General features: G+C 37.2%; 1 protein-coding gene across 12 annotated transcripts in view; it reads right to left on the reverse strand.

The window, feature by feature from the left end:
* The window catches only part of ppfia1 (PTPRF interacting protein alpha 1), a 44,055-nt gene that overhangs the window by 13,109 nt on the left and 15,908 nt on the right, over positions 1 to 15,038 (reverse strand). For 11 of the 12 annotated variants that reach the window (XM_086143823.1, XM_086143828.1, XM_086143832.1 and 8 more), the window contains 14 exons: positions 11,921 to 12,022; positions 11,411 to 11,575; positions 11,190 to 11,264; positions 9,656 to 9,757; positions 8,443 to 8,676; positions 7,979 to 8,125; positions 6,914 to 7,048; positions 3,732 to 3,815; positions 3,497 to 3,628; positions 3,284 to 3,346; positions 3,045 to 3,124; positions 2,694 to 2,844; positions 1,946 to 2,169; positions 1,567 to 1,798 (listed from right to left, as the gene is read on the reverse strand). In XM_086143823.1, coding sequence (XP_085999949.1) covers positions 1,567 to 1,798; positions 1,946 to 2,169; positions 2,694 to 2,844; positions 3,045 to 3,124; positions 3,284 to 3,346; positions 3,497 to 3,628; positions 3,732 to 3,815; positions 6,914 to 7,048; positions 7,979 to 8,125; positions 8,443 to 8,676; positions 9,656 to 9,757; positions 11,190 to 11,264; positions 11,411 to 11,575; positions 11,921 to 12,022 — 1,926 coding nt within the window. Of the gene's footprint in view, positions 1 to 1,566; positions 1,799 to 1,945; positions 2,170 to 2,693; positions 2,845 to 3,044; positions 3,125 to 3,283; positions 3,347 to 3,496; positions 3,629 to 3,731; positions 3,816 to 5,812; positions 5,855 to 6,913; positions 7,049 to 7,978; positions 8,126 to 8,442; positions 8,677 to 9,655; positions 9,758 to 11,189; positions 11,265 to 11,410; positions 11,576 to 11,920; positions 12,023 to 15,038 lie in introns of all 12 variants that reach the window. The other variant, XM_086143834.1, reaches the window with a different exon arrangement.

The raw sequence follows: 15,038 nt of genomic DNA on the forward strand, positions 1-15,038 counted from the left end.
TTTTTTTTATTTATTTTTAAATCAAAAATGGATCATAGCCTGTTTTTTTTTTGGGGGGGGGGGACTCTTACAAATTCATAACAAATGTGGTTACTGCTCTGACCTGACTGAATTCTTACAACTGAGTGTCCCAAAGTCCTTAAAGGAAAGATTGATGAGTAAAATTAGCTTAACCAGTAATGGCAAAACCAGTGTCTGTGAAATTGATAAAATCAACCTCTTCAAAAAGCAGACTTACAGGGTTTTTATATTCCATATAAAACTCCATCTAACCCTATTCTCTGTATCCTCCTCTCACCAAAATATTTTAATCACAGCCTAGTACACTCAATACCTTACCATACGTCAAAAAGTGTCAAAGGCGACTGGTTACACTGACCTGTGACTGCAAACAAACCCTGTAATTCACTAATAGCAACCCTGAGTGGTTATTAGAGCACAGAAGGTATGCAGGTACCCCAGTGTGGATGTCATTCTCTTCAAGAGTTAAGGCTTAATTGAATTTGGTATCAGAATACTTATACATATACATAAACTAGGCTGAAACTGGACTTTGGATCCACTGTCCTTGGGTAATGGTCAACACTTATTTACTGATTATGTCATAGATAAACAGACTACTCTGACAGCGAATGAAATGATTGATTCCTTAATTTTTCAGGCTAATTTGACCTATTTAGGGTCAACCCCCTACCGCATCAGCCCCAATCTTAATTATTTAGTTGTAAACCATTTTAAGCATATCTGTTAATAAATCTAGCAAATTTCTCATATCACTAAATTAATTCATGACAATTTTACAAAAGGCATTTTGCACAAAACTTTAGTGTATTTGCTAATAAAAATATTAAGAGATTTGGAAAAAAAAGTATTGTTAAAGCCGGTGCAAATCAATTAACTGTGGTTAGAGAGAGCAATTAAGGGTCACCAAATTTTTAAGGGGACACTAATTATACTGAAATTCTAAAGCCACAGAAAGAGAAAGTGTCCTTTTTCATGTAATAAAACCCACATAAAGAAATCAACAGGGAGAGAAAGACTGCACCCACCATGAGAGGGAAGAACAGGGCTAGAAAGGGGTCTGCAGATACCTGAATATAGTATGGTGCAAAGCTATAGGCTTGAGGGGGGGGACTGAAGCCAGTTGCACCATAGGGCAGGTAAGTGAGTGTCTGCTGGGAGAGGGAGCTCTTGATGATGTAGGGATCATATCAATGTTGCCAAAGGTAGGGGAAATTGCATAACACATTGTTTTATAGTCTCATACATACAAATACAATGTTAGTGTTAGAAAAAACAAAAAGGAGAATGCACTATTCTCGGATTTTTTTAAAAGCAAACAGCGCCTGCTAGGTGCACATAGATGAAAAACTAGATTCAAAGATGTCAAACCAAAATACCACAAACAAAATAATTGTAAATGATCTTCTATTACTGGTTTTCTGAGAGAACCCAACTGATGTGTCCGTTGAATTAATCTTTTCAAAATTTGAGGAAATAAATATATCACTTTGGACAAATTTTCATTCCTCTCTAGACACCCTCTCACGGATGAGGAATTATTACCAAGGTCATGACACCCATGCGGTCCAATTCTCTGTTAGGGCTGCGGGGAATGCGCCTGGGGGTTGAATGGCCAGAGCCTGGAGGAGAGCCACCTAAAGAAGAGCCTGCACACAGTGATGGAGGGATGGAACTCATGGAACGGAAGCGTCCTCCTAGGCTGTCACCACTGCCTACACGGCATTCAATCTCCTCTGCCCGAATGGCAGTACTCTCCTTTTCTTCCTGGATCATTCTAAAAGGTAAGATGAAGGAAACAAGGTTGAAAATGCTGTTCAAAATATACACACTAACCAAACACAGGCAAAGCATGGAAGGTAGCATGAAGCAATAATAGTATACTTTGAGAGCAGTATTTGCTTTGGATTGTTGGTTGCAGTACCTAATTTCATTGTTGATAGCATCCAACTGTTCTTGCAGCATTAAGGCAAGGGTCTGTGCGTCAGCCTGGCCACCAGGGGACAGCAGGTCCACTGAGCTGAAAATAGTCTCTCTATCCTCTTCTAAGTCTGAGGCATCCATGTCACTCTCAAAGGCCTGGGCCACATTTGCCAACACATTGGCCTGCTGTACACGCTCCCATTCCTGCTCATTTAGAGTCTGCACCTGTGTTCATCCATACATACACAAAACAGGAAATAAAGAGAAAATTGGTAGGAGACAAAAGAAACATCACTTGGTACTTGAAAAGTCATTACTGACACACCACAGAAACACGTATGTCATTTTTCTTCAGGTTTTCTTTGCCACTGACTTACATGCCGCTGATGTCCAAAGTGGAAGCAAATAAAGACAAGAGAAAGAATTTCAAATAATTCTTAAACAACAAAACTAAGCATCTTAAGGAAGTATTGCATGGAAGACAGAAGAAACACGGAGAAGAAACAATAGATGAATACATGAAAAATGAAAAGAACAAAGAAAAAAATAAATTACAAGAGAAGTTTTGCACATACATCAGTTTAGGGAAGGTCCAGCTGTGATTTGCTTGGCTAAGGGTTTTTTAAGTACCTATACTTAAGTATACAGATCCGACCAAAAGTTTTTACGGCAAAGTATAGTAAGCAAATATAAAACACATGTCAAATTCTACTGGCCTTATAACGATAGCAAATGTGCTGAGAGCTCACTTTGGATGGTTCATCCCGAAGTGCTGCCACACGTCCCTTCTGGGGCCTTCTCAGCACGAGAGCGCTGCCATAGTGATCCGAGTTACTGTCCATCATTGAGGAAGCTGACACTGGATACCTAAAATCTGGGGTACTGCCTAACTGTGACCGTCTAGGGGACCAAATAAATGAATATATAAATTACGAGAGCAATTTATTTGACTGAAATATTTAATATAAACATCAGTGATCATATGCAATATGAGATGGGCCTTTTGTATGCGAATTTGACATTTTGCAGAAACAAATCTGAGTCATTTTAGGTTTATGCCCCCTATTGGAGTACAATACAGAATACGTAAGCCAACTTACCCATGTAGTAAGGAATTGCTCCTGCTTCTGCCCTGCTCATTTTCTGCCCTCATAGTCTCAATCTGAATCAACAGCTGCTCCTGTAGAACAGAAATGTACTGATATCATGAAAGGGAAAGGGGGCATCTGTAGCCCTGAAAAAAGATATCCATACTGCTTGAGAGAAAAAAAAACCTACAGCATTTAAATGGAAGGACAGCTTTTTATCTACACAACAAAGGTTTGCAATGATTCCTTACCTTCTCATGATGAGACTCTTCAATCAGCTTCTTGGTGTGATCCAGTTCTCTAATAAGGGAATTCTAAGGAGCGACAACAACATGACAACAAGTTGACCGTTATTAGGGACCTCGATGAATAATGGCACAAGCATGATATAGAAATGATATGGATTTGGGATACAAGGGTCTAGTAAATACAATTATAAAAACAATAATATTTAATTGCATCACCTTATCCTCAAGAGCAGACATTCTCTCTTTGAGGTGGAGCTGAAGCCGCTCATTAGACTCTGACAGGAGCTTGTCTACCGTCTCAGACAGGCGCTTGTTGTGCTCCTCGTTCATCTTTTCTCTCTGTCTCGCCTACAAAATCATAAGTAAAATTGTTTTACAAGTTGCACACTTGAATACTGTAATTGTCAAAGAACATGGGGAGGATCTATTCAAAATGGATGCCCCCTCTAACCCTGAGCAGTTCCTGGTTTTTCTCCTCCAACTGTGCCTCCATCTGCCTCAGTCTCTCTTCCACATTGCCATGGCGCTCTTCTGCCTGAAAAGGAACAAAAATGGAAAAAAAAAAAAAAATCGGTACGTATTGAGGGTCAGTATGATTAGCACAGTCAAATCCGATGAGTGTGTCTCAAGAGGTGAGCTTTGATCTCCCATGAAGTAAGCTTTGTATGTCAACAAAGCAATCCGGGTATTTTGAACGCCTTCATAACAGGGATACCCACTTAAAGGCCTGTCTTTAACAGATGATATAGTTTCTTTGGGTCCGTAATGTTAAAAAGCAGCAGGTGTATTAATGGCTGTGCCTATTGGCCAAACAAGCAAATCATTGAACGTTTACTTTTTGTACACAACGTCATTCATTCATTTATTTTAATGTTTTTCTAATGACAGATTTCAAAGACACACTAAGCTAACAAACTCTACCCAAATGCACTGGAAAGAGTAAATAAATTGGATTTTGAAAATAAAAATGAAGATGCCAGAACAAAACTTAACTTGCACCTACAGACCTTGATGCAAAGGACTACTTAGTGAGATGCATGATGAAACTTAATATAATTTTGTTATTACGTTTGTAAAAAACAATAGGAAAAATATGATAATTAAATAGGAAATTTAAAGAAAAAAAACTTGCATCAAATACAGGCTTTATATTTTGGCCCTCCATGCTGTGGTATTAAAACATGACTCCTTTTTGTTATGAAGAGGGAAAAAAAATAATCATTCATTTAAATATCAGCTTGCAATGTTTTAAAAAAGCTGTCTTATTAGCTGCTTCACCAATTTGATATCAGGGCAGATGAGAAAAGTATGACATCTGGTAAAGGGGCAAAGTTTTCTTACTACTGGCTGGCACATTTCTACAAGAAATCATAGACCATAGAAAAAAAAAATGATGACTGGCAGGGGCAGTTAGTTTCTAATATCGAAGGAAACAAAATGGTTGCAAACAAGATGCCAATCCAACCTGCCTAAACAACAAACTTGGTGTAAGACAGCATATCCTGCTTTTGTTTCAAAAGAATTTGTAATGTTTAAACTGCTGCTGAAAGTAAACGTAAGTGACACATGGCTTTTTGCTGCAGCCAATCTAAACCACCACTGGGAAGTAAGTGGATGATAGATGGTTTTAATAAGATTGGTCTGTATGCAGTTTGTATAAAAATAAAAAATAAAAAAAAAACATTCAAATCCTAGAGTAGGATTGTGTTTATGTACTTAAAGAGTGGGGGGAAATAGAGGGCAGGGGTTAGCCTATGCATCAAAATTACAACTACAGGGATTGAACCATGCACCAACTAGATCAGGGGAGACTGGTGAAGCACAAAACCAAAAAACAAGATAAAACACAAAAGCCAATTTATCTCATGATGCTGATCCACCATTTCATCACAATTCTATCATGGACTTCAGGCAAGCATAGGTAAAGGGGAGGGGGATTAGTCAGTTGAGAAACAATGGCTTACCAAATATGCAATCATGCATTCTAATATTTGCAATTATGCTTTCTTGTTAATATGATGTGACATAGCGTGTTCTAATTTTCTAGTATCTCAGTCGGTAGAGACTTGTCAAGGCTTTGAGCAAACCAGCTGGCACTTCCTGTTTGTGTTAGACACCGAACATTAGGGTGGTCTGCATTTGATAAAAAAAAAAGGGGGGGGGGGCAGCTACTTGCCCAGGGTTTTAAGTAACAGCACAGAAGCGCATACAACACAGGCACAAGCACAGCAAAAATGGTAAGGAAGGGGCCTGATTTCAGCCTAAATTAGATCTTGAAGCCTATTAAGAAATTTAGTCTGGTACATCACTTAACCAGATACATTCAATGTTAAAAAAAAGTTGTACTCAACTATTGAAGTCAATATCTGAAATGGCAAGATTTTCTTTTTAAATGTTTGAGCATGTAATCATTTCTGCTCCCACAAATCTGCATATATTAGATTAGCCTGGTTAAATTCAGTAACAGAACAATGGTGCGTATTCCAGTATCTAGCAGGAATTAAACTGGCACTTTGAGTAAAGCTGGTCTACCTTCTTATGCGTCTTAGTGCCTTTAGAGCCACATGGAACACACTAGATTTTTGAAAAGGGGCAGTAGAGGCAGAATGAATACCACACAGAAACAGCATAGGAGAAAAACAAACACATTAGAGGATATAGCATAATATAAAGCATAATGTACATTAATTGTGAACTTCAGCAATTAAATTTCTTATTTTGGAAAAATTGACAATTTTTATGTCTTAAAGCTTCATCTATGCAATATTAGTCAAAGGAAGATAATCAGCACACACACACACCAAATTCTGAAATAGAACTTGAGACACACAAATATTTTTACTCCACATTCAGCCAAAATATACTTGACAGCCATTGCTCTCCTGCATTCAATGTGAGGTGAGAGGCTACTTAAATATCACGGGGAGCTTTGTAAATCTAATCATAACTGATCAATGTCCAGATAGCCAATACCTATTATTCTTGATGTATCACAGATGTTTTAAGTAAGATTAAAATATGTTATACCAGGTCAGGTGCTCATAATTGAGTCATTGCCAATGTGGATCTTACAGGTAGTTTCAAAGAAGCAGCAAAAAAACAGCAATGTGATTATAAGCACATGCATACATTGCAGTTTCGATGCTGATATGGGTGTTTGTGCACCCCCAAATAGAACAATGTAAGCTGAAGGCTCTGAGGATGCTTAATGAAATTACTGAATATCTGTAGTTCAGTTACTTTTTTTGTTTCTAATTTGTATGGAAAAGATCTTGTTTAGGACTCCAGCAAAGCCTGTGTTCATAATTTTGGGTAGAACAAAATTCAGATACAGTGACAATGTGTCCTTTTATTTCCTTTTTTTCCAATTTGTATGTATGTGTGTTCAAAAATAGAACATTCAATTAAATTAACAGTAAAACTCGGACAAATGGTGACCCATATTCAATATTATTGAGAGTAATAACTGCCCATGTAGTGCCAGAAAGAAAGAAAACAATAAATGAAATAAAGACATGTAAGGCAGATTTTGGAAAAATGGATATTCAGAGAAACAGACAATAACATACAATGGACAATTTGGTATATCTCAGCCATTGAAAAGGAGTCACCCAGCATGACAGGTATCCATACCTTTGTGAGAGCGGCTACTCTCTGTGCCAACTCAGCCTCGACTTCCGGCAGAGTCTCAGCCTTACGAATGGTCTGTTGCAACTTCTGCTCCGCCAGTTCCAGCTTCTCCTGGAGTTGCCGGTTTCTGTCCTCTGTCTTTAACAAACAAGCAAACCAAAAGCAGTCACTTGCGAGTACATTGAAGATTCAATGATACACCATTACAGCTTCTGACTTTACTTTGAATTGCTTAATGTAAGGAATGTGATAAAAAAATAAAAATAAATAAATAAACAGCTCGGCGAGCAAAAGAGAAGATAAAGTGAGAGAAGAAGAGTATGTAGGATGTGAGGGTAGAATCATTGATAAAAGAACAAAACAAAAATTGTAAAAAGAAGGGAGGAACATCCACAGTTAGTTGAGTATGTATAAAGAGCCAAGCCGATGTCTTTGTGGCATTGCATTCCGGGCCTGCTGTGCTGGTCAGTATGTGCATGCAGCGGGAATTCATTAGCAGGGGTACAAAACTGTCAAGAAACACAGCAGGTTCTTCCTACTGGTAGAAAATTCTAAGAATTAGCTTACAGTGTAGGTCTTATTTATTGACACAGCTGAATTATAAGAACTCCAAAGAAAAACTTGTATCAACAAAATTTGATTCATTTTTATTCTATTAACCTACCTAAAAAACTTTTCGTTTCTTTTTAAAAAAAACGTTTCTTGCTTCACCCCCTTGTACAACACTTTGATGAAAATGTTTTATAAATACATTTATTGTAATAATAATAATTATCATTATTATTATTATTATTGCATAAGTGCGTAAAGTTTGCATAAAGTGATTTGAATCATGTGGCCTTCACAATCTATTCCAGGATGAAGAGATTCAACAATGCTCTTAAAGGCCCAGAAAGAGAGAAATTAGTCTTTCCCTTTTTCTCAATCGTAACAATACTCTTAATCACCATCATCAAATCATTAAATGAGAGATAATGCTTTTAAATAAGAGTAGTAGACGCTAAAAACATAGTTTTCTTGTTCATTTCTCTGAATGATACCTCATCCAGAAAAACTCCTGCGACCTACTTGTCTGAAGAGTGAGTCTTTGTTGGCAACTTCATTCTCCAACTTGTCGTTCAGATCATGAACAGAGGTGGCCTCCCGTTGAGCTGCCAGGTAACGCTTCTCTAACGTGGTAATTCTCTCCTCCATGTCCTCCTTCTGAGCCATTGACTACAGGGGCATAAACATTTGCATTAGTCAGTCTAAGAGGCAATCTTAAGATGACAGGGAAGGTAAGAACAAGTGATGACAGGAAGAAAAATGTTCAATGACGCAAAAAATTGCATCCTTCAAAATCACAGAAACCTGGAGAATTTGATCAAAAAATGTGATGATATTGAAGCATTATTGAAGTGGTCAACACCACTTTAGCTATTTGGCAAGGTTTTATAGACATGTTGCATGGTTGGTACAGGACAACAACCATAGGAAAGTACCAGAAACATTTCAGGCTCTGATTCACTGATGTCACACCTCTATGTTCTCACCTCTCTTAGATCCCTTTGCAGACGAGTATTCATGTCCTCAGATTTAATGAGATCTTTTCGAGCAGTATCAAGGTCTTCCTCCAGCTCAGTGATTCTTGATGCCATTGCAGCCATGCGCTCTTTCAACTGACCCAGATCGACTGTCTGGCGGTCCACCACCTCTTGAAGCTCACCAACCTTGCTGAATCCTGAACCAGATTCCTCTTCTTGACTCATTGAACCATCTGATGATCGCTGTGGGTCATGCGAAGTAACAAACTCATCAATATGCGAAAATAAATTCATGGTCAGAATAGAAGAAAAAGATTAGAATCGTGGCAGTATAGACACTATTCACATTCTATTCTGAATAGGAAGACTACAAAACTGAATGTAGAGCTAGCAATTCCAGGAAAAGAATTTTGATAATTCAACAGCTAAAGTAAACAACCCATCCTTCAGTGGTTTATCAGAAGCCCTGGCTAAAAGTCATGGTGATGCAAGGCAATAACAATTAAATACAATGGAAATGTAGAAAGTAAATGTATGACATCATACAGCCCCTTATGTCAAGCTGAATGAGGAATATCAAATAGCTTAGTGAATACTGAACTTCTAATATCATTGAAAGTTATTCTGTTTTTAAGAACAGTGTGGCTAATGAATTTCAGATCTAAGATGAGAAAACTATTTATATGTCAAGTAAACGGAAGACATTTCAAGTGCGAACAAAAGAGAGTTTACATGAACATTAGCAATTGTTCAGGGATAACATTGAAGACCCGCCCACCTAGAGCAAGGTTGGTCCCTCACAATTACAAGCTTTAAGGCTTACTGACTGGGTTGGGTGAGGGCAACTGTAACAAAAGCAATGCAATGTAAAACATGGTTGGATTATTTTCATCTATACAACTCTAAAATTCCTGCAATAACACCTGGTACAGTTTAATCTTATTTATGAAATCGGTAAAATGCCTTGTATGACATGTTCTCTGGTCACTGTTATTGTTCTGGCCCAAGACAACAAAAGCCTGTATATTCATTCTTGTTTTAGATTTCCAAAGTTTAAGACAAATTCATGTAACCATTTATACTGAATATATAATACATTCATTTTGAAACAGTGATTTTTTTTTTGTGCAGAATAGCCGCCTGATTCTTATCACAAAAAACATTCATAGCATTGTCTCATGCTGGTTAGGGTTAGGGTGCTGTTGCTGTTGAGTGACCTCACCTTCCCATTAGTGCTTGGTGTGTTTTCAGAGTTGTGGTTGACCTCACTGGTTCCATCTGCCAGCCCTCTCTTCTGGCCACTCTGCTCCCTGAGGTAAGCCAACTAGAGAGGAGGTCAGTATGTTACTTAAGAGTTTAGTTTGTCAGCTGTCACCATCAAAATTACTTTTACTACCTGTTACAAAAGTGACATTTCTGTTTCTTCCATGTTAAGATTTATGAGGCTTTTTTTTCCATTTTTCTTACATGTGTAGAAGTAATCTTGAAATTCCAAATGGTCTAGATATGAAATCTCAAAACAATATACTCACAAGACTATTGCACCAACCAACCCCCTTACACCAAATGACACAACAGAAAACAAGGCAGTTAAAAGCTGCCTCACCAAAGGAGGTCAAGACCACCATAAAACCCAAGTGGAAAGTGATTTATTTTAAATGTGCATTTGTGTGTACGAGTGTGTATATGGTCCCAGGCTCACTCCGAGAGACAGAGGAACAAAAGATGACTGGGGCATTAAGTGCTGCAGCATGACGCACTGAGGAAATCTAGGACACTTCAACATCCTCTGGCTCTTTTGTCAATCTTAATCCCATTCAATACATATAAATTCAAGGCTTGTCCTGCTTTTCTCCAAGATAACTAATGTGAACACATCTCTTTACTTCTAAGAATTTATACACAAACAGATTGTAATTTAGTACAAGTGATGCCTGAAATCAGGTCAAAGCCTAAATGAGGCATACATTTAAGCAATGTTATAATAAAGAGAGTAAGTTGACAGCAAATCCACAAAAGTTGATGTGATAATACCCTCAAAATATTGTCTTTTGCCATTTTTCAGATCTAGCTCTACTAAAAGTAGACAGTAACATTTAAGATAGAGAAAATCAGAGAAGTTTGTTCATTTTTACATAACGTGTTCAAGTCACCAATAATGACCATCAATATGTACCAAACTCTTACGACTTAAATAAATATTACTGATGCTTGGACTGAAGAGGCTCCTCCCCTTTCATACATGGAACATGAAAAGACTTAACTATGACAAGCTAATTTTACAATTGAGTCAGCATTCACTTTACAGATGGTATTTATTACCACAATTGTAAAGCATAACATATTTTAAGAATAAGACAAAAACAAAGTTGAGACACTTCTTGAAAATGGGTAAAATTGTATCGTTAACAGGTTTTGAATGAAAAACAATGTTCAATTTCATGTAAAAGGAGAGGATGGAGTGATTCCCTAAATTTGATGTATTTCATTCAGAAATGTTTTGAAAATACAGGAGAAATTTTCAAATGAACATGGTCAATGTTAAAATATTAGTTGTCAGGCTACCTTTTTTTTGGGAAAAAAAAACACAGGAGTTAAGTTTCACTCAAATCCATTTTTCCTTTGGATGTCTTGACAGGCAAGCATATACAAAGCATGAATAAGCCTAAGGCAAAATATTCAGAGAATAATTACAGGTTCTATAATATCAATTGTCCAAGGAAATAATTGTCATAATCAGTGTTCTGTTTGCTTACTTCTTTATGTGAAATGGTCAGCTGCTCCTCCAATGCACTGCATCTTTCCAAGGCAACACGTAGTCTCTCTCTTACCTAGAAAACATGTAGTCTTACTTTGAAGAGCATCATTTTAGTTTTTCAAGGCTTTATACTGCCAATTAATTTGGAATGTACTTAAAAAAACACAAAATAAATATACATATATATACACGAGGAACAAAATAAGCGCAACATCTAACCTTCTCATCGAGGGCTTTGTGGTGTTCAAAAAGTGACTTGAGAGCTTTGAGGACCTCCACTTCACTTGAAACTCCTGCTGGAGACTGCGCCTGTCTCTTTACAACAGTCATCCTCAGACTACGTTCATGACGAGAAACCAGGCATTCCAAGTGCTCTAAAAGGAGCTAAAGAAAGCAAATACAAGGTTAGATACATTAAATCTCCTGCATATTGTTGGTCAAATACAAAAAAAAAAGGTCAAAGACCGTTTTGACACTTCAATGGATTAGATATGGTTCTGTTCCTTATTTGTACAGAAAGCTGTTTCTATTAAGGAAATATATTTGATGATGAAGCAGTTAGTAGTTCCATCTTTTTACAAGAATGGAGATTGTACACTATTTTGCAATCTTTTGTTATGCCAAATATCTGTGCCCAACAGAAAAGTATAGGGAAAGTATTGATTTGATTTGAATACTTGTTCGTCAACGTTTAGATTGCAATAAAGACAAAAAGAACTGTCCACTAACCCGTGTGTTGTTTCTCTCGGCCTTCAGCTCCGCAATCTCCTCTTCCTTCTCCAGAAGCTGCTCCCGGCAAACATTCACCTCCTTTGTCAGTGCAGCGAACTCCTGCAATACAACAAATCAAGAAAAACTGAATCCTTTAGTGCTCAATTTTTTTCCTAAAGAGAGAGCTCAAAACTGGTGGTGCAAGGGCAGCAGAATGCTTTATTATTTCAAGCTTAAAACTCTATTTATGTACTCTCATTTTCATAGTATTTATTGTGAGAACAAAAATGTAAGATTTCCATGAGAAGCCAATGACACTCATAATATCAAGACTTTCAGGGAACAAAAGAAGAGTTGATTTAAGAACTAAATATGGCAAAAATTTAAGTCACACTTGTCGTCATTGACACATAGTCTTCAAGTAAAATGAAATTTCCGAAAGGCTCACTTCATCAGGACTTTTTTCATTTATACATTTTTTTATTAAAAATTTCTCATATTCCCTTGACATACACACAGGCGTTATGAAGGATTACATGCCTGGTTGAACCTAAAGAATGTACCATACTGCTTTCTTCTGTGTCACAGGCCCCCTGAGTGTTGAGGCCTTCTTGTTACATTTCTGTGGATGTGGGATGTGTTCAGGCTGTTGGTAGGTGCGGGCAGGGGACGCTGAACTCTTGTCCTTTTACCTCGAAACATGTCTCTCTTACAACTAGCCTCTGAGCGTTCCCAGTGACTGGCACTGCTTTGACTACAGTCAAGGAGCGAGTGGGAGATCGCTACTTTTTGCTACTATGTCAAAAGGTCTCCGTACTGATAGCCAATGAGAAAACATAGGAGGCTGGCCCATGAGTAATTATAGTGTGGCTTACTTCCTACATTCCAGAGCTGACGCCAAGGTTAAGCTGTATGGCAACCTTTAGATTTCTCTATCCTCCATTCCTCATGGTTCAACACTTACAAAATATAACCTTTGTGAAACTAAATGCTCTTTAGTGGAATAATTTACTTATAGTAATTTACTTCTGCTTAATTTTTACAAAGAGGGGGGAAAGAAAGAAATTGTGACTTTCAATGGCGGCCTAAACAATCTATACAGCTATAAGGAAAAGTGAGTACTGGTACTGGTTTGTCAGCAGACTATAGAGTTTTTATACATTTGCCATTTATCGATTCATTTTTATGCTAAGTTTAAGTGACTAATTGTTAATTGATAATAAACCGGCTAATGGGCTAATTCCCAAGAAAAACTGAAGGTTGCATGTAAATGATTACAGTTAAATTAAAAGTTTGAATACATGGGAATAAAGCTGTGGCACTTAGGACTGATCCCAAATCTCTGCATGTATAAACTGGTGTCTGTCTCAGTATTGGTAGATGAGTGATACATGCTGGTTGGAAGAGGACTGAGCTGCTCCATAAGCCTTAGAACAGGGGAGAGGATTAATGTGGAGTAACATGAATGTGTGCCAACCTATTAAAGGTACAGCACACAAAACCACAACACACGAAACCCTTTCAGGGATGATTTTATTATGCTGGGCAAGCCCCACCATGAAAGGAAAACTTTATTCATATAGTACTAATTACTATTTTTGTATTGTTAGCTTCAATGAAACTCAGCCAGTTATACAACTGTTACAGTAAGAGAGATAGACAGTTTTAAAAATCTTCAAAACCCATGACTTAATCCATAACTGAGTTAATATTCAACAAGTAATAAAACGCATTATGGTCATTTTGCATTTCTTCAAACATTTTGTCCCTATCATTAAACATAATTCCCTGTGAATGTTGCTTCTTAAAGCTATCATACTGTTTAAAAGGACTGCCTACTTGGAGCCTCTGCCCCTGAATTCTGCTCCCCGCAATGGAGATCTTTTTTAATCCAATTTATTTAATTTGTTAAAAGGAGCATTTAGAAACACCACAAGAGACACATCACAAGAGTAGCCATCACTTCAACTCTGTGAAGACTTTATAAAAAGATGTAGATAAGACGACAGTAAGGCTCCACTGTTATATCAACAGAACAGACAAGAATGTAAAACAAATGGTATTCAAACAAAGCTTAGGGGTGTTTTGAGGTTGTTGGGTATGTCAGATCTACTGCTGCAGTCTACTGAGTTGGTTTCTCCTTTTTTTCCTACTTTAAAGTCTTTTCAAAGTAATCGTGGTCATTTGATATTGTAGCATCGAGAATAAATTCCTTAATTATTTATTTTTTAGACTGCAATTTATAGATTTTTAAACGACTAATGAACAATGAAATTTTCAATGCACCACTGATGACTGTGTAGAACCAGTATCAACAAGCCAACCTCCTACATAATACTTGATCCTCTCTTAAAAGCTTACAGCATGTGGTGAAACCAGACACGGGGCAGAAGGCATCTGTTATCCCAGAGAAGAACTTACAATCAAAAACTAATTAAGAAACTACAATGGCTCTTATTCAGAGTTGCTTAACCTACTCACCAGTGTGTGCTTCATGGCTTTTATACATTATAAATGAATGACAGGGGAAAAAAAAACAATAGAGGTAATGTACGGAGAAACAAATGTCTCGATTTCATTAAGGTGAAAAGAGTGAACATCTACTTTAGTCTTTCAGTAATAAGTAAACAATCTCATTTCAGAATTTCATTCAACACTTACTACTTGAGTTGGATGCTTGTGCTCCACCATGCACAGAGTTTTGTGTGTTGTATATTTTTACAAAATTGCTTACATAAGCTCAGAAGAGAAAAAGTGTGATAATTTGCATAATAGTGCCACTGACACTTTGGAGGAAAAGTGTAGTTCGGAAAGCAACTTCTATATTTGTGATAATGACGTGTTTAACCTACAGAGTGAAACAGAGAAAAGGGACTTCATATTGATACAATGGCAGTCCTGTCCTCTGTCAAAGCATGGCTTTATTGAGAACAAACTGCACCTGCATCATTTGCAACAGCTCGAGAAGCTAGACATTTGTCCTCTTCCTAATGTATTGAAATCAAATACTGCAGTTAATTTAATGAGAAGTAGTTGAGTACTACTTGGGAGATTTTGAAAAATCAGGTATAAAAGATTCTGATTACAAAAAAAACCTTCAGTTTTAAGTTAACAGCTTACAATAACCAATTTACTA

The sequence above is a fragment of the Fistularia commersonii genome, chromosome 3 (assembly GCF_037954325.1).
Source record: "Fistularia commersonii isolate RoL2024-O1a breed Wild chromosome 3, RoL_Fcom_v1.0, whole genome shotgun sequence".
NCBI lineage: Eukaryota > Metazoa > Chordata > Actinopteri > Syngnathiformes > Fistulariidae > Fistularia > Fistularia commersonii.